Source organism: Monodelphis domestica, chromosome 4, assembly GCF_027887165.1.
Source record: "Monodelphis domestica isolate mMonDom1 chromosome 4, mMonDom1.pri, whole genome shotgun sequence".
Lineage (NCBI taxonomy): Eukaryota > Metazoa > Chordata > Mammalia > Didelphimorphia > Didelphidae > Monodelphis > Monodelphis domestica.
Window position 1 is genome coordinate 420,273,007 of NC_077230.1, and position 26,857 is coordinate 420,299,863.

Sequence of the window (26,857 nt, forward strand, 5' to 3'; positions counted from 1 at the left end):
AACATACTGTTGAAGCACAAACTCTGTGAACTGTTCAGTCCCAAGCTTCTGGCTGCTTCTACTGTGCCTTTGTTAAGCACGTGCCTTACAGTGAAAAGTTCATGTGAATATTCGAATGTGTTACACACTCAATCATGGTGGTCAGTACACCCCTCTGCCCTGCTTCCCAGTGTATACCTCTGTCCTTCATGTACAAAGAAAAACACCAACAAAATGACTTGCAGTATACCTACCTACCTACCTACCGTACAGCCGATGTGTTTTACAAGCATAAGTATCTTTGAAAAATACAAAACACATGTTGAACCCCATTGCCCCCTTTTGCCCTGTGTTGGTACCCTACAAATAAGGGCCTTGCATATGTCGCTAGTGAAACCCTTTATCATCCCTCACATACAGTCCCTACCCCATCCACAAGTATGTGCTTGACCTTTTGGTAACTATTAAAAAGGACTCACTTTTGGGAAGGGGGGAAGGAACCACTTCTCCAGACTCCAGTTAAGCTGACCACTGCCCTCCTGTGTTCCCCCTGCTTTCCCCACGTTTGTGGCTTCATAACCTCTTGGGTCTGACCTGCTGCCAGGAATCATGTGTCCGTGATCTCCGTGGCTGAGAGGGAGAGCCTAGTGTGACCACACAGTGCAGCATTGTGACATAGCAATAGAAGCCAAAGCAAAGATGTCTGAAGCACCCACAGTGAGCACACGTGAAAAATAGTTTTTCCTAGGATCAAACTAAAGGGAACTGAATTTGTTTTAAGTTGATGTCAGGTTTCCCTTCCAGTGTGCAATCCACCCCCACCCCCAAAGAGGCCAATGGCCAAGGATAGCTACCAGCAGCTTTCCATTCCTGTTTGAAATGAGAGACCTTCTTTCAGCAAAAGCTTGGTGCTTGGGTCAGTGGAAAAGGATGCTCATTTTCTTTTAGTTTTTTGCTTTTTAGATCGAGTATATTGAACAATGCATATTCCAAAGTGAAACAGTTTTTAAAAATAGTTGAAACTGTTTCTCTTGTCATTTGAGTCTTCAAATACAGGGTACATTTTTGGGCCTTTCTTCCTCCCTGATTTCCCACTACTAATACAGATTAGTACCAAAGTGTATCCTTTTCAGTTTAAAAGGAAAATGAAATTTAATGTGGTCAAGGAAAAAAGAAAGGAAAAAAAAAGCCCTAGCCTTACACGTCCGGTTTGTACTTTTGTTAAATTATTCTTTGCTACAGTATCACTTTTTAAAAAAGAAATAACTGATGTACTCAGTATAGTTCAAAACCAAATTCCTGGATGTTGCAAAGAAGAAAAGAGATATTTAGAGAATCCTTGTCAGCACATCTAGTAAATAACGCATTTAAAGGGGTAGCAGAATTCTGTTTCATAGACTGCCTTCTGAAGAAGTAATTTCTGTATGTAACCAGTTAAAATTAGTTTCTCCAAGTGTCACAGTCCCCCCCCCTCCCCCCAGTCCAAGTAAAAACTATTAGGACTTATTACACATTAACAAAAACCTTCCAAGAGAAAAATGTTAGACATGCAGAAGCCAAGGTCTTCTAAAAATCAGTTTACTTTCCCAAATAGGGTGTGTTTGAAATGCATATCCTGACCTCAGTCTCACAAACAGTGGGTGGATCTGAGTAGTTTTATATTTTATATTCCTCAAAACCCCCAGGATTCCATAGAAGCAGCTGTTTGGAGATGCTCTCTTCCCTTTCTGCCTCTTTTTTTCCCCTCTGGCTAGAAATGTTCTTCCCAAAGGAGTATGTTCTTGTCTTGCTCCTGAGACGTAGGGTTTGTCTGTTAACTTGTTTGCAAGGTTAGAAATAAACAATTGATTATAAGCATGAGTGAAGGTTCCTAGATTTGTTGGTAAAGTTCTCTCTTGTGCCGTGTTAATTTATTTTCAGGCAAAGCGGCGTGGTTCTTGCTCCCCTTAATTTTTTTCTCCTTCAATGTAGGAAAAATAGTTACTTTGGGGGTGCCATTCTTTGAAACAAGTAATGCTTTTGTGTTCTTATGCAGGGGTTGGAACCATTGAAACAGAAATGAGGTTTAGATGATATTTTTCATAGCAGAGCACAAGCCAAATCCCAGGAAAACAATACTATGACCTGAATATGTATCTAACCAAAAGATTTCAGCGATCTCGTTTGAAGCTGTAGCTTATGGGGTAAAATTCCAATGCCTTAAGAATGTATAGGACCTTGCAGTTCTTTGTAATGGGATTTTGTGTGACCAGGGGTCTGACCCATCCCCCCCTTGGAGTCCTAGTTTGCTCTGGAAAATGAGGCTATTGGACTAGATCTCCAAAGGCCTTTTCATCTCAGGCTTTGTTAAGTTGAGTGGCACAACAGAATAATGCGGAGTCCATAAGAATAATAGAATGACCAAGTATGCTGTGGGGAACTCAGCGGCAGATCAGCTAAGATATTTGGAAGTGAAGGCGGAAGAAAGTGCCATACTTGGTTGAGACTTCTAGAAGGGGCTGTTTAGTGGCCTTATTTATTTGGAAAATGAGAGACTGAGACTAGGCAGCCCTTCTAGCTCCAGCTGTTGGTGAATTTAAACCTATTCTTGCAGGTTTGCAAAAAGTCGATTCAACTGAAAATGTCTGTAGGCCGCCTACATCTTCACTGCCAGAGAGCTGGGCAGGCAGGTGGGACATAGTCATTCAGCCAGAGTAATGCTGGTCAAAAGGGTAACCCTTGAACTCTCAGGATTTGATGATCTATGGTCTATACTGTATAGGTGATAGGTGGAGAAATGAGGTGAATGGGCCCATTTTTATCTAGATAGATGACTGGCATAGGGATCCCCATAAGGCTGGTGGCAGGGTTGTATCCTGCTTGTATAGGCATCTAGTTGGACGTTGTGTTTGACTTCATACAGTACTGGAATGATTCTCGTAATACGGATTGTGGCTGGTCTTTGTTTTCTCATCGGAGTATTACCTTGCTGTGGCTTTTTCTTCTGTGGAATAATTGTTAGATTGGTGTGGATGAATCAACTTAATGTTGTATATTACAGTTAAGGATTGGTGGATGCAAACCATTTTCAGACAACAATGAATGGTCCTCTGACTTGCATTTGGACATTTGGACTGTTTTCTTTTGGAAGGCAGAAACAGTGCCAGCCCTTATCGTGGAGCATTCATTTATAGGGGGCAGAAATTGGGGACTAAGTGACCCAAGGCCAAACATTACTCTTCACTCTGCATTCTTAGGGTCTGGTATGTTTGTGGGGACCAGTTAGCAGAGGTATTTGCAGAGAAGCGACCTTGTTTAGCTTTCCAAAGGCTCTAGTCAGTTTAAATTGTGATCTGCATGAATTGAATTGTTGGGATTGAAGACTTTTGAGGAATATTTGACTTTTTTTCTTTTTGGACTTGATACTACTATCTTAAGCTGTGTCAGTGGTTGAGACTGCTAAATCCTCAATGGCTGGCTGGGGAAAGAGGTGGAAAGTTGGTCATTGGTGCAAATTCATACTTTGGCAGACCACGTGGAAGTCTGGAGTGCTTGGCTCTGACGCTGTTTCTTCCATTAACCTGGTCCAGTGACTTGGGGCTTACTAGTGTTGTGATTTACCCTCTTATCCTCAATTTCTTCTTCTTACCTATTACCTATTATTAGTGGGTTAGAAGATTTTTTTGGTGCCACGGCTCTGTTGTTCCTGCATCCAGGCTTGTCCCTACGTTTTGAGAAGAGAAGGCTGGGGAGGCTGCAGGCATCCTCATGCCATTTGGCTTTTAAAGGAGGGAAAATCTTCATCAGACCATATTTTCCCTTTTTCTTCTTGTCTGCCTCTAAACAACTTCTAGCGTCAATGAGGAAAACTACTTCACAGCCAAGTCTTAAGTTTTGCAGTATTCAATGGTGGTCATATGAGTAAATGATGTTCTTCTTAGATGTGTGTCTTGTATCTATAGACCTGGAATTAAGTGCACCTAGAGGCCTTAGTCTGCAGCTAGTTCAGCATTGACCAAGCTGAGTCTAGAGCAGCCATCTAGTGTCGGATCAGAATCCCACCATGTTTGGGAACTGTAGCGTATGTGCCATGTGGTTCGGATCATTCAACCACCCGGGCCAAAATTTAGTCTTTGAGACTCAGTGGCACCAAGGGCCCAGTGGTTGGGTTCACGGAAAAGTTATATTCTTGGATGGGTTAGAGTTGAACCGTAACCTCTGGGTAATGGTGTGGATCGTCATTGAGACTCTTGTCTAGCTGAAGGATAGAGCTCACTGCTTGGCTAGCAAGTTCCATGGAGTTTGTATTATTAGATTCTCTCTGGCTTTAATATCTCCAAGCCAAAGGGAATTTGGGTTATTCATTAGCAGATAAGGGACCTGTATATGGTCATGAAGCCCTTGGCATTCAGTCAAGAGCAAGAGACTGGCCTATTCCCCAGAGTTAGTCAAGTCATCGGGAGCGTTCCAGTCCATTTTCTTCTAAACTGAATTATGTGTCCCATGCCAGTGGCTGCTTGCCTGAAGTTACAGGATGGCACGAGCCAGGGGTTCATTTTGTGGGCTGTTGCAGTTCATTTTAAGCTCTATTACTTGGCAGCCTTGTATGTAGGAGGTAAATATTTGTTGAATGAATGAAGGAATAGAGCCTCTGAAGAACACCAGCAGAGTATTAATGAGTTCCAGTTGCCTATTGGTGTGAGTCTCCAGTCCCACTTAGATGGCAGTGACAAGAATATGGAGACTGGAGATCTTTAGTGAATTTAGAAATATGTTAGCATGTGTCACTGGGAGGAGTTCTAGACTCAGCTCTACCTTGTCCTACAGTCTGGGACAGGCCACTTGACTGAGCCTTAGTCTGTCCATCTGCACAATTAGGGTTGGAGCAGAGGATTGCCACGGTCTATTCAACTCAAAAATTATGTGAATTAATGAAACGGATTTTCCTGTAAGAGTGAAGCCATTGAGCAACCAACATTTAGGGGGTGCCTGTTGTGTGCCAGGTATTGTGAGGTGGGGTCTTCTTTGGTTTGAAAACTGAATTATTGGTGCCTTTCCCCCAAGTATTTGGAAATTGGGCTTCCTGGAGCTGAAACCAGCTTTATTGGCCTTGATTAGAGCCATCCTGAGGCCTTGGTTGTCAGAAAGGTTAGGGAATTCAGAGTTTTCTGTGAACGTCCATTTGAGAGGTTTGCCTGATAGGAAACTCTTAAGTTGGTGAACTTGTTATGGTTGGTAACATTTTTTAGGTAAGTTTAATATTGCCTTGGAAAAGTTTACCCGAAGCTACATTTTACTGTCACTCAAATAACCTTTTTAAATGGTTAGTCCAGGGAGTCTTGGTGGTGGGAAAAAGCCCTTTAAGTTCTCTTAAGTCAGTTCCTGTTGCTGTCCCCAAGGTAAGTCTTACTTTACTCTGCTCTAGCCAGATGCAAATACTCTGCCTAAGAGGACTTCATCTTTGGAGCCACACCTGTACCTAGTCTAAGCTGCTTAGGGCGTAATAGGCAGGTGTGAAGATCTTCACCTTGGACGGAGACTTGAAGCCCAGATTCTCTTTCTTTCCTGAGTATCCCTAGACAAATCACCTAAATAGCCTGTCTCTGCTTCTCCTCCCATCTATAAACCGAAGCAGATCATCTTGGAATTAAATATCCTTGGTGATTTTATAACCCTAGGACCCTTGGAAATTAGATCTTTAAAATCGAATAGCGTGTTGATACCCTCTTTTAAAAATTAGAAGGGTAAATGCCAATTCTAGCACTTTTTATAGGCTATTTCTGATTTCCTGGGTCCCTGGTGTGTTACCTGATGCCCTGGCTGTTAAGCATTTATCTGCCTGCTCTGCCCAAAGCCCCCTGCTTGGGAGTGGGCGACAGGGAATGCGAAGTTTATTCTTTAACTCATGATTGATGTCTTATTGCCTTAGTTGGGATAGACAACATGAATTTAGGGTGAGGGACTGTGATATCCTCTGCTGTTATCATTCCTTTACGTTTGCGTTGTGCTTTTTTACTTTTCAGAATGTTTTATTAGCCCACTTGGTCCATACAATATCCTTTTTATGAGTGGTGAAGGTAGGTTGTAACTGATCCTATTTTACAGGTGAGGAAATTGATGGCTACAAAGGTTAAGTGGCTTGTGTAGGTGGAGGCAGAGCTGCTCCCTGGGGTGGCTTTACTTGTATCCAGATGCTCTTGTGGGCTCCCTGGAGATTGGTACATTGTTTAATTCCCTGGAGATGTTTAGTACATCGGAGGTTTACTGAATTCAAAGCAAAGCAAATGGGAATAGATGATGCTAGTTGAGAATTGCTTTTTTTTCCGAACTCAGTTTCTGCTTGGTGTGACAGTCTCCCTCCAACTTTCAAAGGTATCTAGTGTTAGCACATTGCCATGGAAATCATGGGATGATGTCATAGATACTGGGCTGTGACCACACTTGAGAATTGTGAAAGGGAGGCTAGACTATCACTCTTTTTCTCTTGATTAATGAACCTAGGTAGCAAGGACACAGCAAAACATGTGAAAGCCCAAAGGTTTATTTCAAGTTTCTGGTCCTGAAAATCCTTGAACCAGGTTTATCATGGTGGTGACGTGACTTTACCACTTAGACCCTGGGAATGCCGCGGAGACCTTTCTTAGGAACCTGGCAGAGCCCTCAAATTATTTTCTAAAAGAAAAGCTTTATCTAGTCCCACTAATTCCTAGTAAAATTTTTCCTGCAATGTCAGAGTTTAGGATTCCAGAGGAACCTAGTTAGGTCTATTGGTCAATTGCTAAACGTTTGTGAAAACTAGCCTGTTTTTAATTTTCGAGGGCTCGTTCCATTTGGGGCCATTTTCAACCCTTAGGATATATTCTGAATATCCTGAGTTACTGAACACTGAAAAAGCCTCCCTGGGCACTCAGTAAATTTAGGGTTTGGGCTGCCAATGACCATAGCCTTGGCTAGCCAGCTGCCTTCTGTCAGTGGCTCCCATGCTCTACAGGTAACCCCCACCATTGCCATGAATGTTCATATTTCTTTTCCCTGGTAGCTCTTCAATCATCTGTGCCCTCCTTGGTTTCATAGGTTCTTTTTTTTTTTTTGCATGTTTCTTAACTTCATTTTGCAAGCAGGGTCTATCATCTCTACTTCAGAGATTGGTTATTCCTTTTCTGCTTTTTTCAAGATGCTGGACTGCTTGTCTCTTAACCATTTTACCACTCACCCCTCTCTCCCCCCTTCCCAGTTCCCTGTCCCTTCTCAGGAACAGGAGAAATACCAACTTATTGATTTCGTTAGGAGAGCTCTTGAGACAGGATGTTGAAATGTCTTTAATTTCATCATTACCACTGCAAAGGCTTTTACTGCATCGTTCCTCCTAGAAAAATGAGTTCTGATAAGGGAAACTTCCATTTTAGGGTTATCAAAGTAGGCTTGCTTAGGCTACCTGGCTAGTACTTCTGATAGGTAGCAATACGCTAAAGGCGTTTTCTCCTATAACTGTTGTTTGTTCTTGAACAAGGAGGACAGGTGTTGGAACTCAGTTAGGTATAGAGTGTGGTATTTGTTACGAAGTGTTTCTTGAGTCCTTACTGTCTGCAGAGCTCAGGAAGCAGTGGTCCTGCTCATGTATTGTGTCCATTTGGCCCTTGGTTAATTCTGTAGAATGGACTTGCTGCTTCTAAGACAGCTCCCTTAATTCTCTGAGTAGTAGGGCGCTTTGGGGAGGGGTGAAGTGTGGTGTAATGGAAAGAACCCTGTAGTGAAAGGAAGGAAGGAAGACCTGGGCTCGAACCTGGCTTAGAACCCTGGATTTGGAGATCCAGATTTGCATCCCAGCTCTGCCTTTCAGTATTAGCATCCTTATGATCCAGTCCCTTTATCACTGTGGGCCTCACCTTGCAGCTGACTGTTAAAAGGAAGGGCTTGGACAAGATGATCTTGTAGGACCTATGAACCCTGCAGGGACTAATTAGCTGGGTGATCTTGACAAGCCCCTTCCCAGCTGTGGGCCTCTTGCTTCCTGATATCTAAAATGAGGGATTAGATTGGTCATCATCATCAAAGGTCACTGTGGCTTTAAGAGCCTGCTTCTGTGTTTCCCTAAGGAGATGTATTGTAAAGTACTCAGCACAGTACCTGGCAAATAGTAGGTATTTAATAAATGCTTGTTCTCTTCCTCTTCCCTTATCCTTTCATTCCCCATTGGATAGGAGTTAGGAAGGGGGTAGAATTGGCTGTTTGATTTGGACCTTTTTGAACCCTTGTTCCCCTTGGTGACCTGGTCTGAATATGTCTAACTACAATATGCAAACACAACGTCTTCTGGTTTTTGTTAAGTTTGACCTGCTGAAATTACTGAGTGATTTCCCCATTATATTTTCAGTGAAAGTTTTAGAAATGGAAGGATGCCTTGTCAAATCACTATTGATAGTAAATTAGCCCCTAAAAAAAGGTCTAAGTAAAATTTAGGGCATTTCTTGTGAGATTATTTTGAGTCTTATTGAGAATTTTCTCTCCAAGTATTCTGCCTTATTCTGACAGAATTCAAGTAATTCTGTCCCATTTATTTTTATTTTGGGGTGCCCCCATTGTTTTTGGTATCAGTTGTGTTCAATCTTAGAAAATGGCTAGGATCCAAATTAATTTACTTTAGCAATCCCTGCTTCTCTTGACACTTTACATTTAGTATGTCTTTCACCATTGAACGACAGCCAGTTGTGAGATGATCCGAAGAGGGGAGATTGAAGAACATGAGGTTATTAGAATTGCTCTGCAGGTTCAGACCCACGGCCCATCAAACCCAGTGTTCTCCTAATAAGTCCATGAAATGAGAGTTGGCGAGGGAGTGGGGCTGTGTTCTGTGAGTTCAATCACAGAAGGTTAGGGATGCGCCACCACCCCGGCTTCCCTAATAAACCATTATGGGTCGGTCAATCATCCATGAATTTACATCTGATTTTTCTGAACCTGCTCTTTTTCCCCCCGAGTTCCACTTCAGGTTAATGAATGTCCTGGGGCTTTATTACCCAGGGTACAAAGTACAACCTCACTGAACACAAATGCTCCAGGAACTGGCAGCATTTTCAGAGTCTGAAGGGTCATCCAGGATAACCCAGACCTTCGGTGCAAAATATAAAGTGTGTCAGGCTATTCCCTTCCTTCTGGAATAGAGGCCATGAGCAGGTGTGAAGGAAAATCTGCCTGTGATGATTGGAAGCGCTTCAGCTCTCAGTCTTCCTCTGAACATTCCTTCTCATTTATAGAGTACATGGAGCAGGTGTAGGACATTTTACTGAATTTATACTTGAGAAAATAGGGTCAATGGTAAAAGCCCGAGTCAGGGAAATGGAATTCTAGGCTGCTCTATTTTGGATTTACTGCCTGACCCTAGGAAAGCCCCTTCCTCTCCGAGTCTGTTTACCCTCAAAAATGTCATTGCCAACTCCTCTTGCACCTTTAAGAAGGAGCCTTCCAGCGTGACAATGTCGGTGTTGGTGTTCTGCATTTTCTTTTTCCTTGTCATTTGCTTTTTTCTTATAGTGACCAAAAAGCCCCCTTATAAAACTTAAGAATTCCAGTTAATTTTCCTTTCTTTAGGTCTTTATACTAAGGTTCAGTGATGAGAATGCCTCACCTGCTAGGTGAGTCCTTTTAATAACTCATCAGTGTCTCCCACCTACAGAGTTATGGCTCTCTTTGGTGAACTCAATGCTTGAGCAGAGGCTGCTGCTGCGAGTCATTTATGTGAGAGGAGCAGCCACCGATGCCTGTCCCTGGTGGAGAGGTTTATGTTTGTCCCAGAGGGGTTTGCTATTCTTAGATGGATTCAATTAGGTTTTCCATTTAGGTCTCTCTGTGGAGCACAGGGCTCAGAGAGTGGCCTTAAAATGGATCAGTACACTAACTAAGCATGTTGACTAACACGGGGGTCTGGGGGAAAGTACCAAGAGGAAAATGAGCTTCCTTTTTACAGGGGACCTAGTGGGAAGAGTTCTCACCATAGCCTGGCATTTGCTGGAGCATAGTGGGGTTCCACTCAGGTGTCTAAAGTTCTATCTGGCAGAACTATATCCGCGTCTGTGTCTTCCCTGTGAGTCTATACTGCCCAAGTCTTTTGATTAGAAATCAGAGTGGATTCATTTGTTTGGGAAGACAGTGAGCCGAACTCTGCCTGGTGTGGTTTGCTCTCCTAGCTTGAACCTTTTTTGATGGGTTCCCTGATGCTTTTTGGTATGGGAATAAGGGTAAGCAGAAATTCCAGTTTTATCTAGGCAGCTTTATACTTTGAGAAGTGACAGTGGACACCTAGAAAAAGGATTCCAGATGGGAAGGTGGTGGTGGGAGTATTCTTAGTGACAGATGTTTTTCATGGAGACCATATATATTTCCTCTTGCTTATTCTCACGTTTTTTCGACATACTGCCCCCATTGTAGAGATGGGAAAACCGAGTTGTAGAGATTTTTTTTGGATGTTAAGCTACTAATAAGATCTTTGAGATGGAATCATATTTTTTTTTCTGCTAGCTCTTGGAACTTGGTTTCCTTTCCTTTTGGGAAGCTTACTGATCAGTTGAAATGGATGAAATTCCTGTGGTTGGAAGCAAATGTTCCTGGGGACTCTAGGGAAGGAATTTTGAAACTTCCCTCTCCTTTTTTTTTCAGCTCCTGAGTTTGTAAGAGTGTTGTCTATGGGTAAAGATAAGTATTCCCTGAGGTCCTTTCCTCCTTGATTCCTTCATCCCTCCTCGAGGTACTTTTGTTGGAGAACAGTTTAGATTTTCAGAGTAAGTGAATGAGTGTGAGGCACAGAAATAGAAATATTCATTCTTTGGAGAGTAGAGAGGAGCTCAGAGGGTCAAGGGAAGGGATGATGCAGGCAAGGGTAGGTGAAGAGAGGAAAGGAGGAAGCATTCCGAGAGAGTCTACTGTGTGCCAGGCATTGTGTAAGCACTTTACAAAGATTTTCCTTTTTGATTCTCATAACAACCCTGTAAGGTAGGTGCTGTTATTATTTCAGGAAACTGAGAAGGGCAGAGGAAAAATGAATGACTTGGCCAAGGTCACGCAGCTTAGAAGTATTTGTGGCTGGATTTGAACTCATCTTCCTGATTCCACACCTAGTGCTCTATCCACTGGGTTGGCAGCCAGAAGATGGGGAGGGGCCTGGAGTGGGGCATTGTGTAGTTTTCATTTTAACTCATTTTTCAGCCTGTCACATTCTAATGTCATCCCAGAAACTTAAGACTGGCATATTGGACATGGATATTTGGCCAGGGACACAGGAGTTGCCCCAGACCTCCAGATTTCTATCTTTCCTTAGAACTAGACATTTTATGGCACCTCACCACTGTATCTTTTCCTCTATTTTCTATCTGCATTCTTTGTCCCAGTCCTGGGTGAACTTGAGAAATTCTCTAGGATTATGGTAATTATTATGGGTAGTCAGTAGACTTTACTATTGCTACTTCTGTTCAGGATGGCAGTGCCAAAAGGCACAAATTGATATTTTTAGGGTTGGTGAGGGAGAGCAAGGACTCTAGGACCAAATGTCCTCTGAGGGATGTCCAGACCTCATCTCTATCATTCCTGTCTCTTTCTGATTCACTGTCTAGATCTGTGTGTGTATCTATATCTGTCTGTCTGTAGAGAGAGATATAGATCCTGTATCTTCAAATATAAAGGGACTCATTTGTTCCCTGTTATGTTTTAAAGGGCAGAACCAGAATAAAGCCTGGCCTAACAAAGTTACTTTAAAAACACATTCTCAAGTTGTTTTTTTTTTTTAATTTACAGGGAAGATGGAGAGTTGGAAGAAGGAGAACTTGAGGATGATGGGGCTGAAGAGACCCAGGATATCTCAGCTGGGCAAGAAAGGAGCCGAAGAGAAAAGGGAGAGAAGCATCATAGTGATTCGGACGATGAGAAGGCTCACCGGAGAATGAAACGGAAAAGAAAGAAGGAACGGGAAAAAGAAAAGAGGCGATCCAAGAAAAAACGGAAATCCAAGCACAAAGTAGGTTCTGGGGGGTGCATGGGAGGAGGGTGCGGGTTTGGGCCTATTGCTTCAAAGAACTTCCACTTTTGTGGCTGAGGTTTTTCCTCTTTTGTTCAGGTTAGCTTAAAATGAACAGATAGACTTTTATTGAGCACCTAATAGTTGAGGGCACAGTACTGTGCTTAACCCCGAAGAACGCTTCCAGAAATAAGGAACTCATAATCCCAACCTGCAAGAATCCTAGGGAGAATCAGACCAGGATTAGAATTGAAGTTGATGAGAGGGACAGAGTCCTCTGGCATTCCAAAGAAGGGAAAGACATTCTTTCTGTCTTTGATGGGGTCGGTTGGGGTGACACATCTAGTACCTTAGAACTGAGTCTAGAGGAGGTACGATTTCAGGAGACCAGAAATTAGTGACAGGATCCAGGTTGGAAAGAGTAGGGATTGTTGAGCTAAAAGCAAGTGGTCTAGTGTGGCTGGAACCCAAAGAACCCAGAGGGGGGAGTATTAGGAAGTTAATGGGAGACAAAGGTGGCCTTCTGGCAGCTGACTGTTAGTCCCCTTGAAGCCATCCGAAGGAAGCAGTGTGAGTTTCAGTGGGGACACGTGGACGTCGGCGTGATGCAATCAGTTGGCCAACAAACATTTATTGTCTACCTTGTACTAGTCAAGGTATTAGAAAGATGACGGGAGACATCTTGAGTATCTGTGTCACTCTCTCACCTTCAGTGTCAAAGCAGCAGATTCTGCCTTGAGACTCCCATGTCTTGCACATATCCCCTTCTTTCTGCTCCTAGGACAGGATCTTTGTATTGTCGCAGTGCCTCCTGGTAGGTTTTCTTGTCTCTCTTCTCACTCCAAACTAATCCATCTTTCATTCTCAAGGCAGAATATTTCTTACACACAGAGATGGCTCAGTCATTCACCTTCAGCGGCTACTGTGACTGATTCAAATTCAGGTTCTTCTGTTCCGTATTCAAGGCTCTTGGTGCCATTTATTCTTTTGGACATTTTGTGCTTTGCCCATCACTGTGGTTCTGGGTTTTTTGTTTACCCCATGACTAGGCTTGAAATAACCTCTTTATCTCCCTTTGCTATCTTAGAAAGAACCTTTTGCTTAGCTCAAATACCACAAAGACAGGCCTTTGCCTTGGAACTCTGGTGATGGTGTCTGTTACAGTTCGGGCTTGTTCCCTTACCTGGGTATAGGCCCCAGAGGACAGTGACCAGGCCTTCGATCCTCCACTGTCCAGGAGAGTTCTCTTTGCAGACAATAAACACATATTCAGTGTTTGCCTTTGCACTGGCTGTAGGGAGAGCCAAGATGACAGGCACCGAGATGAATGAAGAGCTTCCCTTGAGAGACCAGAGAAGGTGTAGAGGCTCATCCTAGGAGGGGTGCAGGTGCTGTAGATACTGGAGGTGGACATTTTGGAGTGGACACAGAGAATTCCATTTTTCTGAGCTAACCTGTAAGGTCACAAGTGCTTTCTTCTGAAACAAAATCAGTAAATACACTTCCCTTTTATCCTAGCGACATGCATCTTCAAGTGATGATTTCTCCGATTTCAGTGATGACTCTGATTTCAGCCCCAGTGAGAAAAGCCACCGAAAATACCGAGATTACAGCCCTCCGTATTCATCTGTGAGTATAGTGACAAAGTCATTAAAGTGTACTGCATTATCTTTCTGAAAATAAGTAGGTGTCTCCCTGTTCTAGTATTCTGGAAACAGGTCAGAAGATGTTTGGCTTGGTGTAGTGGAAAGAGCCCTCAATTTGTAATCTGAATTAAAATCCTAGCTCTGACCCAGACTAGCTATGTGCTCTAAGGCCAGGCAGGTCCCTTTGTTCCCCACTTGGAGCCTATGCTTCCAGGCCTAATGTGACATGATGAGGATAGGAAGGATGATAAAAACAATGAACTAGGGGACAGCTGGGTGGCTCAGTGAATTGAGAGTCAGGCCTAGAGATGGGAGGTCCTGTGTTCCAATCTGGCCTCAGACACCTCCTGTCTGTGTGACCCTGGGTAAGTCACTTAACTCCCATTGCCTAGCCCTTACCATTCTTCTCCCTTGGAACTGATGCTTAGTATTGATTCTAAGATGGAAGGTGAGGGGTTAAAAAAATAGTAAAAAACCAAAAATAATGAACCCTATCCAGATCACTTAAAGTATGCAAAGCCTTTTCTATACAATATATCTCATTTAATTTAAAGTTAAGAAGACTTGGGTATACCTCTTGCTTACTGATATGAGCTGTCTGGGTATGAGCAAGCCTCTTCATCTCTATGAGCTTCAGTTTCCTCCTTTGTAAAACTGAAATGATGATATTTGAGAAATGACATAACGTGTCTGTAATGCTCTAAAAGTCAGTTGTTATTTCAGTGTCTGTAAAATGGGCATAAGGATATTTGTCCTTCTTGCTTCACGAAGTCTTTGTTAGATGGCATATGAAGTGCCACACTTGCACTGAGAAAAGGAGATGGATTCCTTTGCTCTCTTTTCACACGCCAGTTTAAGATGTCAGTTTATTGAGTTGGAAGGCCTGCGTTCTAGGCCTGGCTCTGTTCATAGTGCACTAGGTGACCCCTTGACTTGGTTCCTTCCTTCTGCTGGGCCTCAGCTTTACCAGCAACAGATGAGAAACTTGGACTAGGTGATGTTTAAAGGAAATGAAGACGTTTTTGTTTGCAGCCAGTCTGGTCCAACTCCATTTTCCTTTGTTTTCTTGGGTCCTGTAGTCTCACCAGCAGTATCCTTCATCTCATAATGCCCCTTTGTCAAAGAAGGGCTACTCAAAAATGGAGAGCAAGAATTATAGCATGTATGATGACTATGAGAATGAGCAGTATGGAGAGTATGAAGGGGAGGAAGAGGAGGACCTTGGAAAGGAAGAGTATGATGACTTCACCAAAGAGTTGAACCAGTATCGACGAGCTAAGGAAGGCAGCAGCCGAGGACGAGGTAAGCAGTTCCAGGATGCAGGACTTTCTCTATGTAAAAATCCCTCCTTGTCCATTAAGCATAAAGAAGCTTCTCTGCTAGGCAATGCAGACTGGAGATCAGCAACCTTTCTGTGGTGGCTTGTCCACCACTTGAGCCACTTCATCAGGGAGAGGTGGCAGAAGGAGGCAGGCAGCATGCAGGGCTGGTGGTGATTACCTACTAGTTACTCCTCTTACTCCCAAGAAGCTGCTGAAAGGTGATTTGGCAATGATCCAGGACCCCACTTGACCAAGCTTTCTCCTTTGGCTCCAGAGAGTGGCCCCCTAGAGGGGGCAGAGATGCTTGCAGGGACTTATCTTCTTTGCATATTGCCCAGCTCCCCCCACATCCCTACACATTGAGCCATATTTTGTAGCAAAGAATTAAAAAGGGGAGAAAAAAGCAGTTTAGAAAAACTAGCCAACACATTAGCTAAGTTTGACAGTGTGTGTGGTGTTCCACAGCCCTAATCTCTCTTATTGGTTTCTTCCTTTGACTATCCCGGATTCGAATTCTGTTCTCACCACATTATTAATCATCTTTTAGGAGCCAGGGTCCGAGGGAGAGGCTACAGAGGCCGAGGAGGACGTGGGGGACCAAGAGGTAGAGGAATGGGTCGAGGAAATCGGGGAAGGGGCCGAGGTTCCATGGGAGATCACCCAGAAGAGGAAGAAGACTTCTATGAAGAAGAAATGGAAGTACGAGCTGCTTTCTCTCAGTCATTTCTGATTTTGTGTCTGTTATGACTTTAGTAAGAACCCTTGTGGCATTCCCCTAAGAATGATTCGGAGTTCTGGGGGTGGGAACCAGATACTTGGCTCAGAGGTGTCTGAGGAATCTTCTCTTAAATGAAATTTCAAGATTAACCCAAACCCACATAGATCTTTGAAGGAAAGGAAACCAGGGCTTGATGGAGACAAGGCGGGTGGGGGGGGGGGGGGGCAGTGTGCCTTTAGGGTCTATAATATAGTTGTTCCCCAGATACTATGAAATAAGCCCGTATAATTCCATATGTGCAGATTTGGTTTCCTTTTCTGGAGCATGAGGGAGTTGGAGTTGGTGGTCTCTGGGTACCCTTCCATTTCAAACCCTCTGCAGGACTGTGATTCTAGTATAGAGGGCATAAAGAGCACATAAAACTACAAGTTTTCTATATCACATTTGCTCTAAAACGATTTTCTTTGCCATCAGTTACACATTGTTTAAAAAGGAATTGGAGTGTGGAAATACATTCAGTCTGTGGTTTGTGTAGAGAAAAAGGAACCAGATGTAATTAGGTGTCCTATTTGTTATTCTGAATTTTAAAAAAAGAATTGTAATTGTGTGTGGGAGGTGGGGGGACTTGCTGGTTGTGAGCAGAGGGAGACTGATGGTCCATTTGTCCCTGGCCTGCCGTTCTGTGAACATCTTGTCTTTCTGAATTGTAGTTTGGAGAGAACGAAGAGCTGATGGGCGAGGAGGAATATGATGAGTTCTCCAAAGAGCTGAATCAGTACCGCCGGCCCAAGGATGGCCGAGGGCGAGGTACGCAGTGGTTCCCAAGAGGTAACGGACTTGGCCAGACTCACGAAGCTTGGGTTGGGGCTGGGCCTGGTCATCTACCTGGCAATGGCCACTGTGGGCAGGAAGGAGCACCTAACCGGTCTGTTCTTCTCTCCAAAGGTCTAAGTCGAGGCCGAGGCCGAGGTTCGAGAGGCAGAGGCAAAGGCATGGGGCGAGGGCGAGGACGAGGCGGGAGCAGAGGCGGGATGAACAAGGGTGGAGGGATGAACGATGACGAAGATTTCTACGATGAGGACATGGGAGTGAGTTGGATGTCCCTTGGGCTGGCCTGGGGGAGAAGAGTCAGGTGCCTCCCCGCTAGTGCCACTTGCTGCCCTTAGACCTCAGGGGACAGCTGCTAAGGCTGAAGAGGGCCACGGTGCTCCCTGATGAACTTCCTTTACTTGGAGGGGTTCTCCCAAGGAGTCAGTTACCCTAGTGCTTGGGGGATCAGGAGGAAACCTGAAGGCCATCTGGGGCTAGAGCTGGAGCCTGCCCTCCTGGGCCCTGACCTCTGCGCCACTCGGGGTGTCCACATGCGGGCTGCTGACCTTCTTGTGCCTCCAACAGGATGGAGGCGGTGGCGGCAGCTACCGGAGGAATGACCATGACAAGCCCCACCAGCAGTCGGACAAGAAGGGAAAGGTCATCTGCAAGTACTTTGTGGAAGGCCGATGCACGTGGGTAAGTGAGGGCCCTTCTGGCAGGGGCTGGGCACAAAGGGCCACGGGCAGATTGGTGATCCCTTGCAGAGCCAAGCACAGACTTCCTAATGAAGTGCTTTCCCTCATGCCCTGGTGTTGGTCGGTGAGGAAGCTCTCAGGCTCTGCCGAGGCCAGGGGTCCCCTCCCCTGGGGCGGGGGAGGGCCTGGGATGGCCCCCTCTGTCCTCGTGGGTGGCGCTGTCATCCTGTGTCCTTTTGCAGGGGGAGCATTGCAATTTTAGCCACGATATCGAGCTGCCCAAGAAGCGTGAGCTGTGCAAGTTCTATATCACAGGCTTCTGTGCCAGAGCAGAGAACTGCCCGTACATGCATGATATCCTTTGACCTTTGGTTGGGTGGAGGGACAGTCTTCTCGCCCCGCGTTCTGGCTCTCCCGAGATCTCGGAGGTCCCCCGAGATGCCACTGTGTGATCCTTCTTTTGGGGGGATTGTTGGGGCCTCCTCAGAGGGAGCTCTGCCGCCTGGTCTCTGCACTGCCAGCAGCTGGGCGGAGGAGGCCCCTCAGGTTTGCCGGGGACCAGGCCTAGGTGGGCCGTGTGGGGGACCCGCTGCATTCTCTGAGAAGTGTGGCCTCCAGGCCAGCCCTTCCCCCATCCCTGACATCAGACAATGTTGGCCTTGACCTCTGCGAACGTGATTTCCCCTGTAAGCTCTTCCACACAACTGGGAACTGTATCAATGGTGACGACTGCATGTTCTCCCATGACCCCCTCACCGAAGAGACAAGGGAGCTCTTGGACAAGGTAAACGGGGAGGGCAGACTCGGGAGGCTGGCGAGCCAAGAAACCGGGGGGACTGTTGGGCCTCGAAGTGGTTGGAATTAGAGGCTGGGAGACTCGACAAGCCTGGGGGATGGGGAGTGGGGAGGCCCCGCACCTATGCTGGAGAGCCAAAGAAAGGGAAGAGACCCTGTTGTCAAGAACTCCAGGCAGGTGTTGGCAATAAGGGGATCGGGAAAGGCTTCCTGGAGAAGATGGAATTGGAGCTGGAACTTGAAGGGCAGTGAGGAGGAGCATTCCAGGCATGGGGGGCGGCCAGAGAGAATGCCAGAGCCCAGAGATGGAGGGGCTGCTGTGAGGAAGCAGCAGGAGGCCAGAGTATCGGGGCAGGGATGGAAAGGGCTCTGGATGCCACATAGGCAGTAGGCAGTCCTGGGAGTTCATTGGATGGGGAATGACCCAGGCAGACCCCCTCTGTAGGAAGCGGAGGATGGACTGGAGGCTGCTTCATTGGTTGGGGGAGAGTTAACTAGTGAAGAATCCAAATCTGTTTAGAATTCTAAAGTCACTGAAAAGGAGCAGAAGCTGGAGCTGTTTTGTGTAGAACATACAGAGATGTCACTCTGGTAGTAGCAGGCTTTCTGGGTGAGGCTGCTGCCTGCCCGTTTTTCTGTTTAGTGTGTCTCTCTCTCTTCACGGGGCCATGTTGTCTCCTGAATTCGGGCACCTCTAGGGGAAAGGCTGTCTTTGTTTTTGTTTGGGTCCCCAGGACTTGGCTGCACAGGGCCCAGCAGAGTTCAGTAAATATTTGTCAACAGGGTCAGATCTTTGCTGCTTTCAGCCTTCTTGTAGGTGTGTTTTTTTAGTAGTAAAAATTAAAACTGGAACATAAAATGTTTCAAGGGAAGGTGACTGCCTTTCTCTGAATGATTGCTATTAGAATGATGGCTGACACTTTGTGCTGGGGCACTTGTTACTATTAGTGTGGGGGAGAGGGGGGGCAGGAGGTCCAGGTAGTGTATTCCAGGGTCAGTCTTCCTGATGCTGACCATTCTCACAGTCACGGCTCCTTAAGAATCTGTGTCAGTCTTTGGGAACAGGGTTTTTTGGTGGGATGGTAGGCTAGCCATTCACACTTCTCAGATGTGAGTGGTTTAATCAGGGCTGCACCAGGGGCCCTGCCACCTACTGTATGACTGACAGGAAAACAGCAGCACTACTAGTTCCTGGCTTCCCTGTGAAGAACTAGGCAGCATTCTCCTGAGCAGCACCCTCTAGTGGGCTTCCCTTTTATGAAACCCACAGGCTCTGCTCCAGGCCCCAAATCACTCTTACCAGTGGTATGAAGCTTGTCTTTCATCTTGGGGGCACAATCTAGATAAGAAAAAGCTTAAACCTGATTTAAAAAATGCCTTTCCCTAATAGAAAACTCAGCCACATAGAATCTTTAAAGTTGGGATAGATCCTCAAAACAAGATAATCTTCAAAGGGGGGAAAAACAAACTTAGTTATTTTAAAGGAAATTTATTTTAAAACTTTAAAAATATTTCCCAATTACATATAAACATTTTTTTAAAAAATCATCTAAACATTTTTTTGAGTTCCAAATTCTTCCCCTCCTTCACCTCACCTCATATTGGGAAGGCAAATTTTTGATATTAGTTATCCACATGAAGTCTTGCAAGATATAGTTTCATATTAGCCACATTGTGAAAGAAAACAAAAATAGATTGGGAAAAAGTCTGCTTCATTTGCATTCAGGCATCTCAAATTCGTCAGGTCTGAAACAGAATCCATTACTTTTTGCCCCATATTCTGAACTTCCCTCCTGACATGGGACACCACCATCTTTGAGTCACTTAAACTCACAGTCATTTTCTCTTTTACTTTTCCTTTGCCCATCACCTCAATAAGGTTTCCAAATCTTGTCATTTTAAAAACTTTTAATTTCATTTTGAAGTTAAAAATCATTTTTCTTCCCCTCTACCTCTTCTTCCTGTTGGGGGGTGTGTGACAAGTAAATCATTTTAAAAGACTGATATATATTAATTTAAGGTCGCCAAGGAATTCAGCTATGTAATTCCTAAATGAAAACTCAAGTCAGCAGTCAACCTTTTATGGAGTTTAATTACAATAGGAGGAAGAAAGGAATTAGAGATAGAGAGAGAGAAAAAGGGAGAGAAGGGAATAGGGCTTAAATACCCCTTCTGTTTAGGCTGGGCCAAAAGGCCCAAGCCCTTAGATAGCTGGGGCAAAGAAAAGAGATCAGTCCCTATTACTCACGTGACCAAAATGGAGAAACAGTCTCAGAGGCCCCCACCTTCAGCTTCCTTCAGAGCAAGCTTCTCAGAGCCACACCAACCACACCGACCAACTTCTCAACAACCCTCCGAGTCTTCAGACCCCCCTGATCTTTAAGGAAACCATCCAAGTTCCCTCCCCTCAGTTCTCACATCTACCAATCACTGTCCATCAATTTCCCTGTGCCAATGGAGGCTCTAGCTTAACCCAGGACCGCCCAGAGGCTTTGCACATGTCTGTTGAAGGTCATATTTTCAAATGATTAAATCTTTGCTCCTTTGCTACAGCCCTTTCTAAATCCTGTTAACCTGAGTAGGGTAGAGATTGGAATAATTAAATTTTGATCTAGGCTGCAGCCCTTACTCAATCCTGTTAGGACTGAATAGGGTGGAGATTGATTCCAAGTATCTCCATTGTATCAATTCTAAAATCAATCATGACTCAAAGAAATTCCTGTTCTGTGCTTAAGCATAGGTCAAAGCCCTTTCCATTGTTCAGCAAAGGGTTTCTGTCCTAAAGTAATCTTAAGAAGGGAAGAGAAGGAACCTCCCATGCCAATGGGGTTCACATTCCAATAGTCAAGACCCACTATCAATAGGAAATTTTTCAAGTATGAAATTTCCCAATGGTGAAATTTCCAACATTTATAAGTCTAAGAAATTTTGAGCTTTACAGGTGGGGGAGAAAGGAAAACAAAACCCTCCTAACAAAAATAATAGTCAAACAAAACAGACTCCCAAAGCCATGTTCAAAAAAATGTATGTCTCATTCTGTATCCATAGTCCACTGCCTCCTGTTCAAGGGATGGGATAGCATTCTTCATCTTGGTCTCTCTGCAATTTTGAGGGTTATGCATTGATTAGAGTTCTTAAGTCTTTCCAAGTTGAATTACCAACTCTTTGTTAGTGTATAAATTGTTCTCTGGGTTCTGCTCATTTCATTCTGTATCAGTTGATATAAATCTCCCCAGATTCCTTTGAAACTGTCCCTTTCATCATTTCCTATGGTATAATTCTATTTCATTCATAAATTCTAGTTTAATCAGCCATTTGCAATTGATGGACATCCTCTTAATTTCTAGTTCTTTAACACTTAAAAAAAAAAAACCTACCGTAAGTATTTTTGTCTATATGGGTCCTTTTAGTTTTTCTTTGATCTTTCCAGGTTTAGGTCTAGTTAGGTGACATTACTGGGTCAAGGAGTTTGCATAGTCTAGCAACTTTTGGGGCATAGTTGTGATTTATTTTATAGAATGGTTGTACCAATTCAACACTTCCATAAACCCTGGAGTGCTGGGGCAGAATTCTCTCTATCCTTACTGTTGTCTAGGTTGTGACTTTCATAACTAGCCACGTACCAAATGAGCTCATTGACCCCCCTAGACAAAAGTAGAATTAATATGCTTGTTTTCCCACAGCTCCTCCAATATTTATCATTTTCCTCTTTTTCTGGTCGGTTTGATGCATAAGAGGTAGAATCATAGAGTTACTTTCATTCAAATTTTTCTAAATTGTGATTTGGAACATTTTTTCCCATTGGCCTATAAGTAGTATGAATTTCTTAGGAATCATCTTATTCCTATTCTTTGACTATTTTTTAGTTGGGAAATGGCTTTCAAACATTTATATCACTTACTTATTAATGAGACTTTTTTTTTTTTTAAACCCTTACCTTCCATCTTGGAGTCAATACTGTGTATTGGCTCCAAGGCAGAAGAGTGGTAAGGGCTAGGCAATGGGGGTCAAGTGACTTGCCCAGGGTCACACAGCTGGGAAGTGTCTGAGGCCAGATTTGAACCTAGGACCTCCTGTCTCTAGGGCTAGCTCTCAATCCACTGAGGTACCCAGCTGCCCCCTATTAATGAGACTTATCAGAAAAGCTTGCTGCAAAGATTTATTGGTTCCTTGTTAACTTTCTAATTTTAGCTACATTGGTTTTGTTGGTGCAAAACTTTTAAATGTATATATAATCAGTGTTATCTGTTTTTGTGATCTTCATCCTTATTTTAGTCATTAACTCTTTCCCTATCCATGGATCTGAAAAGTAATTTCTTCCTTGTTCTTCTTATTGGTTTATGATGTCACCTTTTATGGCTGTCCTGTATACATTTGGAGCTTCTCTGGATATGTGATATGAAGTATCAATTAGTTTCTGCCACTCTCTAGTCTTTCCAACAATTTTTTCTCAAATAGTGAGTTATTTATACCATAGTAGTTAGATTCTTTGGGTTTAAAACAGTAGGAAACTAGGTTTGTTTGCTTCTGTATATTTTGTACCTAATAATAAATAATAATAACAATGATTTATTATCATATTTAGTAGTGAACAAATAATCTATTGCACAAATGATTATATTACATAAATATTATAGGGAACAATGTATAATAAATTATGACAATGTATATTTGCCATGTAATATTAATCATGATCATGATAATTATTCTTAAACATTAAGCTTGTGGATTTGTTTGCTTCTTTATATTCTTTATCTAATCTGTTCCACTGATTGACCTTTCAGCTTTTTAGATACTACCAAATTGTTTTGGTGGTTACTGCTTTGTAGTTTCCTTCCCACATTTTTCATTGTTTCCCTTAAGTTTCTTGACCTTTTTATTCCTCCACGTGAATTTTGCTATCATTTTTCCTAAACTTTTTTTTAAAACCCTTTCCTTCCCCCTTAGAATCAGTATTCTGTATTGGTTCCAAGGCAAAAGAGTGGTATGGGCTAGGCAATGGGGGTTAAGTGACTTGCCCAGGGTCATACAACTAGGAAGGGTATAAATCTAGATTTGAACCCAGGACCTCCCATCTTTAGACCTGGCACTCCATCCACTGAGCTATCCAGCTGCCCCCCTCTCTAAGCTCTTTAGTCTTTTGGTCGTTTGATTGGCATGGTGTTGAAAAAGTAAATTAATTAGGTAATATTGCCAATTTATTGTATTGACTTAGTCCACACTTGAACCATTAATATTTCCCAGTTATTTCGGTCTATATTTCTGTCAAGAGTGTCTTGTAATTGTATTCATAGATGCCATTTTATGCATTCTGAATTTCTTTAAAATGCAGTTTTCTCCTCCAGTCTGTTCTTGTTTGGTTTTGTTGGTGATTGCTGATGATGTAGGAGGCATTATTGCATCTCCTATACATGGCTTTGCTGAAGAGGCTGTTTCAGATCTGCTTTTCCCCCCACAGTGTGCCCGACAGCCCTCCTGACTGGTCTTCCAGGCTCAGGTGTCTCTCCTGCTTCCTGAGCCCTGTCACTGTTTTCTGCGTGTATGCTTTGTGCTCACCTCTAAGCTTGTGTAAGCCCCTGGAGGGCTGGGACAACTTCGTTTTTGTCCTCTCCCCTTAGCACTGAACGCGTTGGCCTATAGTAGGGCTTGGTGGTGGACCACCCCAGGCAGAAGAGATTGTGAGGGACCGTTTGTCAGGAGGGAGAGGAGCAGAAAGATACCAGGAGCCACAAAGCTTTACAGGCCAGGCAGAGGAACACGATTGGTCATTCGGGAGTCACGAAATGGTTTTAACTAGGAAGGACTGGAGGAAGAGGGCCCAGCTAGAGCCTCCGCACCCCCAGAGGAGACCCTGGCTTCTCCATGGTGATGCTTGGTCCCTGAGGTAGCGGTCAGCTGGAGGCCAGGGGCTCCTGGGGTTTAGTCTGGCGGCCCCTCATTCACTCAGCCCCTGGCCCTCGTTTCTGTCCCAAGTTGTCTTGTCTGTCCAGACCTTAGCTTCACATGGGAAGCGGCCAGCACCACCCCCTCTGCCCCTCCAGCCTGCCCTCACGCCTGCTCCCCTTGTCTCCTTGGCAGATGTTGGCAGATGATGCAGAAGCTGGTGCAGAAGATGAGAAGGAAGTGGAGGAGCTGAAAAAACAAGGCATCAACCCTCTCCCTAAGCCTCCTCCAGGAGTCGGCCTCCTGCCCACCCCGCCACGGCCCCCTGTGCCTCCGGCACCGACGTCTCCCAATGGCAGGCCTGTGCCTGGAGGCCCCCCTCCTCCACCCCCGCCCCCACCCCCACCTCCGGGCCCCCCCCAGATGCCTATGCCCATGCCATCGCACGAGCCCCTCTCTCCCCAGCAGCTTCAGCAGCAGCAAGACATGTATAACAAGAAGATCCCATCACTCTTTGAGATTGTCGTCCGGCCCACGGGGCAGCTGGCCGAGAAGCTAGGGGTGAGGTGAGCGCTGGGGGGCAAGGGAGAGCTCTGGGCGGAGGGCACAGCCTGGGACCTTGGCCGCTGTGATAACCACAGACACAGCAGATGAGCTCTTTGACTCCAGAGACAGAAGTAGACTGGCACAGGAAGGTTGGAGAATCAAAATCCCATTTTGTGTTTTCTTTTAGACATCCTGCTCCACCTCCCCCCAGATTCCCTGGGCCTGGGGGGCCCCCGGGGCCAATGGGGCCTGGGCCCAACATGGGACCCCCTGGGCCCATGCCAGGACCAATGCACCCGGACATGCACCCCGACATGCACCCGGACATGCACCCCGACATGCACCCGGACATGCATCCCGACATGCACCCGGACATGCATCCTGACATGCACCCGGACATGCAGATGGGCCCTGGGATGAATCCTGGCCCCCCCATGGGTCCTGGGGGCCCACCAATGATGCCCTATGGTCCTGAAGACTCCCCACATTCCGGAATGATGCCCCCTGTTCCACCAGCCCAGAACTTCTATGAAAACTTTTACCAGCAACAGGAAGGCATGGAGATGGATCCTGGACTAATGGGGGAGGCAGGTACGTGTCTTCCTGGAATGTGGGTCAGCAGCTGGGCTCTGAGCATAGGACAGGCGGGAAAAGCTGTAGGGAGGATTCTGCTGGGTTTGACTCATTGGTAAGGGAGATGTTTTTCTGGTTAACTTTCTTCTTATCCACTGACACACACTCCAGAAGAGCCAAGAGGTGATTGTGCATTTGTAAGCCTTAAAATTTAACGGGATTTCCTTGTCACACATTGGAACCTTTAGCTTGCATGTCTCCACTGGGTTTTTACAATCTCTTAAGATCAGATCATGACAGCCTTGTTGTTTCCTTTTCGGTGTGTATTTGTTCAGGTTTTGTGCCTCTTGTTCTCAGTTGTCTTTGAGTTCTGCCTTCTTTTCTTTTCCTCCTGTCCTCTACTGGGAAGGATTGCTTTCCCACGAAAACTTCTTTCTTGGTTGCTCAGTGGTTAATAGCTAGGCTGCTTGGCTCTGAGGCAGCTGGAGATTTTATTTGTGGATGGCGCCTTTCACAGCCTTCAGCAGGTGATTTGTTTTGATAGATCAGATACATCATCAGAAAAATGAATAAGGATTTAGTTCATTCCTTTGCTACAAGTGGATTGAAAATTGTCAGAGGAAATATCTCTGGTTCAGCACATTAATTGTGGGTGTTTTTGCCACATTTACTATGAAGATAGCAGCCTTACCCCAAATCGACAGTCTGTTTTCCTCAACAAAAGATGCCCAGGGGACAGCTGGGTAGCTCAGTGGATGGAGAGCCAGGCCTAGAGACAGGAGGCCCTGGGTTCAAATCTGGCCTCAGACACTGTGACCCTGGGCAAGTCACTTGACCCCCATGGCCTAGCCCTTACCGCTCTTCTGTCTTGGAGCCAATACACAGTATTGACTCCAAGATGGAAGGTGAGGGTTTAAAAAAAAAAAGATGCCCAATATTTTTCTTGTCCAACTGAGAGGTAGACTTCTTGGAGCAAAGCAGACATGTATATTTCAACTTAACTATTTCTGTCTTAATTATGAAATACGTGTTCTTTTTAACATGCCAGAATCAATTAGTCAGATGCTGGGGTTTGTGCTTAGTCTTGTAGAGGAAGCAGTGTTAATGAGGTCCTGTTAGCAATAACCCAGCTCTATTTTCTTTTTCTTTTAATAACCTTTATCTTCTGTCATAGAATCAATACTGTGTATTGGCTCCAAGGCAGAAGAGTGGTAAGGGCTAGGCCATGGGGGTCAAGTGACTTGTCCAGGGTCACCCAGCTAGGAAGTGTCTTGAGGCCACATTTGAACCCAGGACCTCCCATCTCTAAGCCTGGCTCTTAATTCACTGAGCCACCTTGCTGCTCCCCAGCCATCACTTTCTTACATTCTTGTTCCAAGTTTATTCCATGCCTAGAAAAGAACTTGGTTTTAAAATTCCCCAAATGAATTACTCAGTTTAGAGTGAATCCCAGAGGAAGGAACCATTCTTTCTCTGCCTGCAGAGGAGGAGGCTCTTCTTGTGAATGACTGAATCTCCTCTCACTTTAGCGGTCTTGTATTAGAGCTGCTTAAGTCACTTAGTCTGCCTTGTGGATGTGACTTTCCTTCCAACCACTGGTCCCTCAGCTCCAACTAGATAGGCATGTGTGTCCTGGCTGCGCCTGCTCTACCTTGTTCTTGGACAGTCAAGGGGAAGTTCTCATCGGCCCCTCTCTTCTCCCAAAGCTGCATGAGGGATCGGACTCTTTCTGTTTGAGAGTAGGGGAAGAAAGAACCCAATTATTTTGCCTCCTTGGAAATTCATGGGTTGGGAATCCATGGGCAGGAATGGCTTTGGAGTTCAAACTGACTTCCTTCGGGCCTCCATCAGTGGGTCTGTGGTCTCACTGGTGAGGGTACGCCCTCCAGGAATGCAGCTCCTAA

At 44.8% G+C, this 26,857-nt stretch overlaps 1 protein-coding gene across 14 annotated transcripts in view; it reads left to right on the top strand.

The window, feature by feature from the left end:
• ZC3H4 (zinc finger CCCH-type containing 4) overlaps nt 1-26,857 on the top strand; it is a 51,040-nt gene that overhangs the window by 2,279 nt on the left and 21,904 nt on the right. For 9 of the 14 annotated variants that reach the window (XR_008911618.1, XM_056796255.1, XM_056796250.1 and 6 more), the window contains exons 2-12: nt 11,743-11,962; nt 13,481-13,591; nt 14,688-14,910; nt 15,478-15,629; nt 16,359-16,476; nt 16,594-16,736; nt 17,044-17,157; nt 17,399-17,510; nt 17,831-17,940; nt 24,030-24,400; nt 24,568-24,971. Coding sequence is in view for 13 of the 14 variants with exons in the window: in XM_056796255.1 (XP_056652233.1) it covers nt 11,743-11,962; nt 13,481-13,591; nt 14,688-14,910; nt 15,478-15,629; nt 16,359-16,476; nt 16,594-16,736; nt 17,044-17,157; nt 17,399-17,510; nt 17,831-17,940; nt 24,030-24,400; nt 24,568-24,971 (2,078 nt within the window). In the remaining variant the exon portion in view is untranslated. Of the gene's footprint in view, nt 1-1,540; nt 6,950-11,742; nt 11,963-13,480; nt 13,592-14,687; nt 14,911-15,477; nt 15,630-16,358; nt 16,477-16,593; nt 16,737-17,043; nt 17,158-17,398; nt 17,511-17,830; nt 17,941-24,029; nt 24,401-24,567; nt 24,972-26,857 lie in introns of those variants that run through there. The other 5 variants (XM_056796256.1, XM_056796252.1, XM_056796263.1 and 2 more) reach the window with 2 other exon arrangements.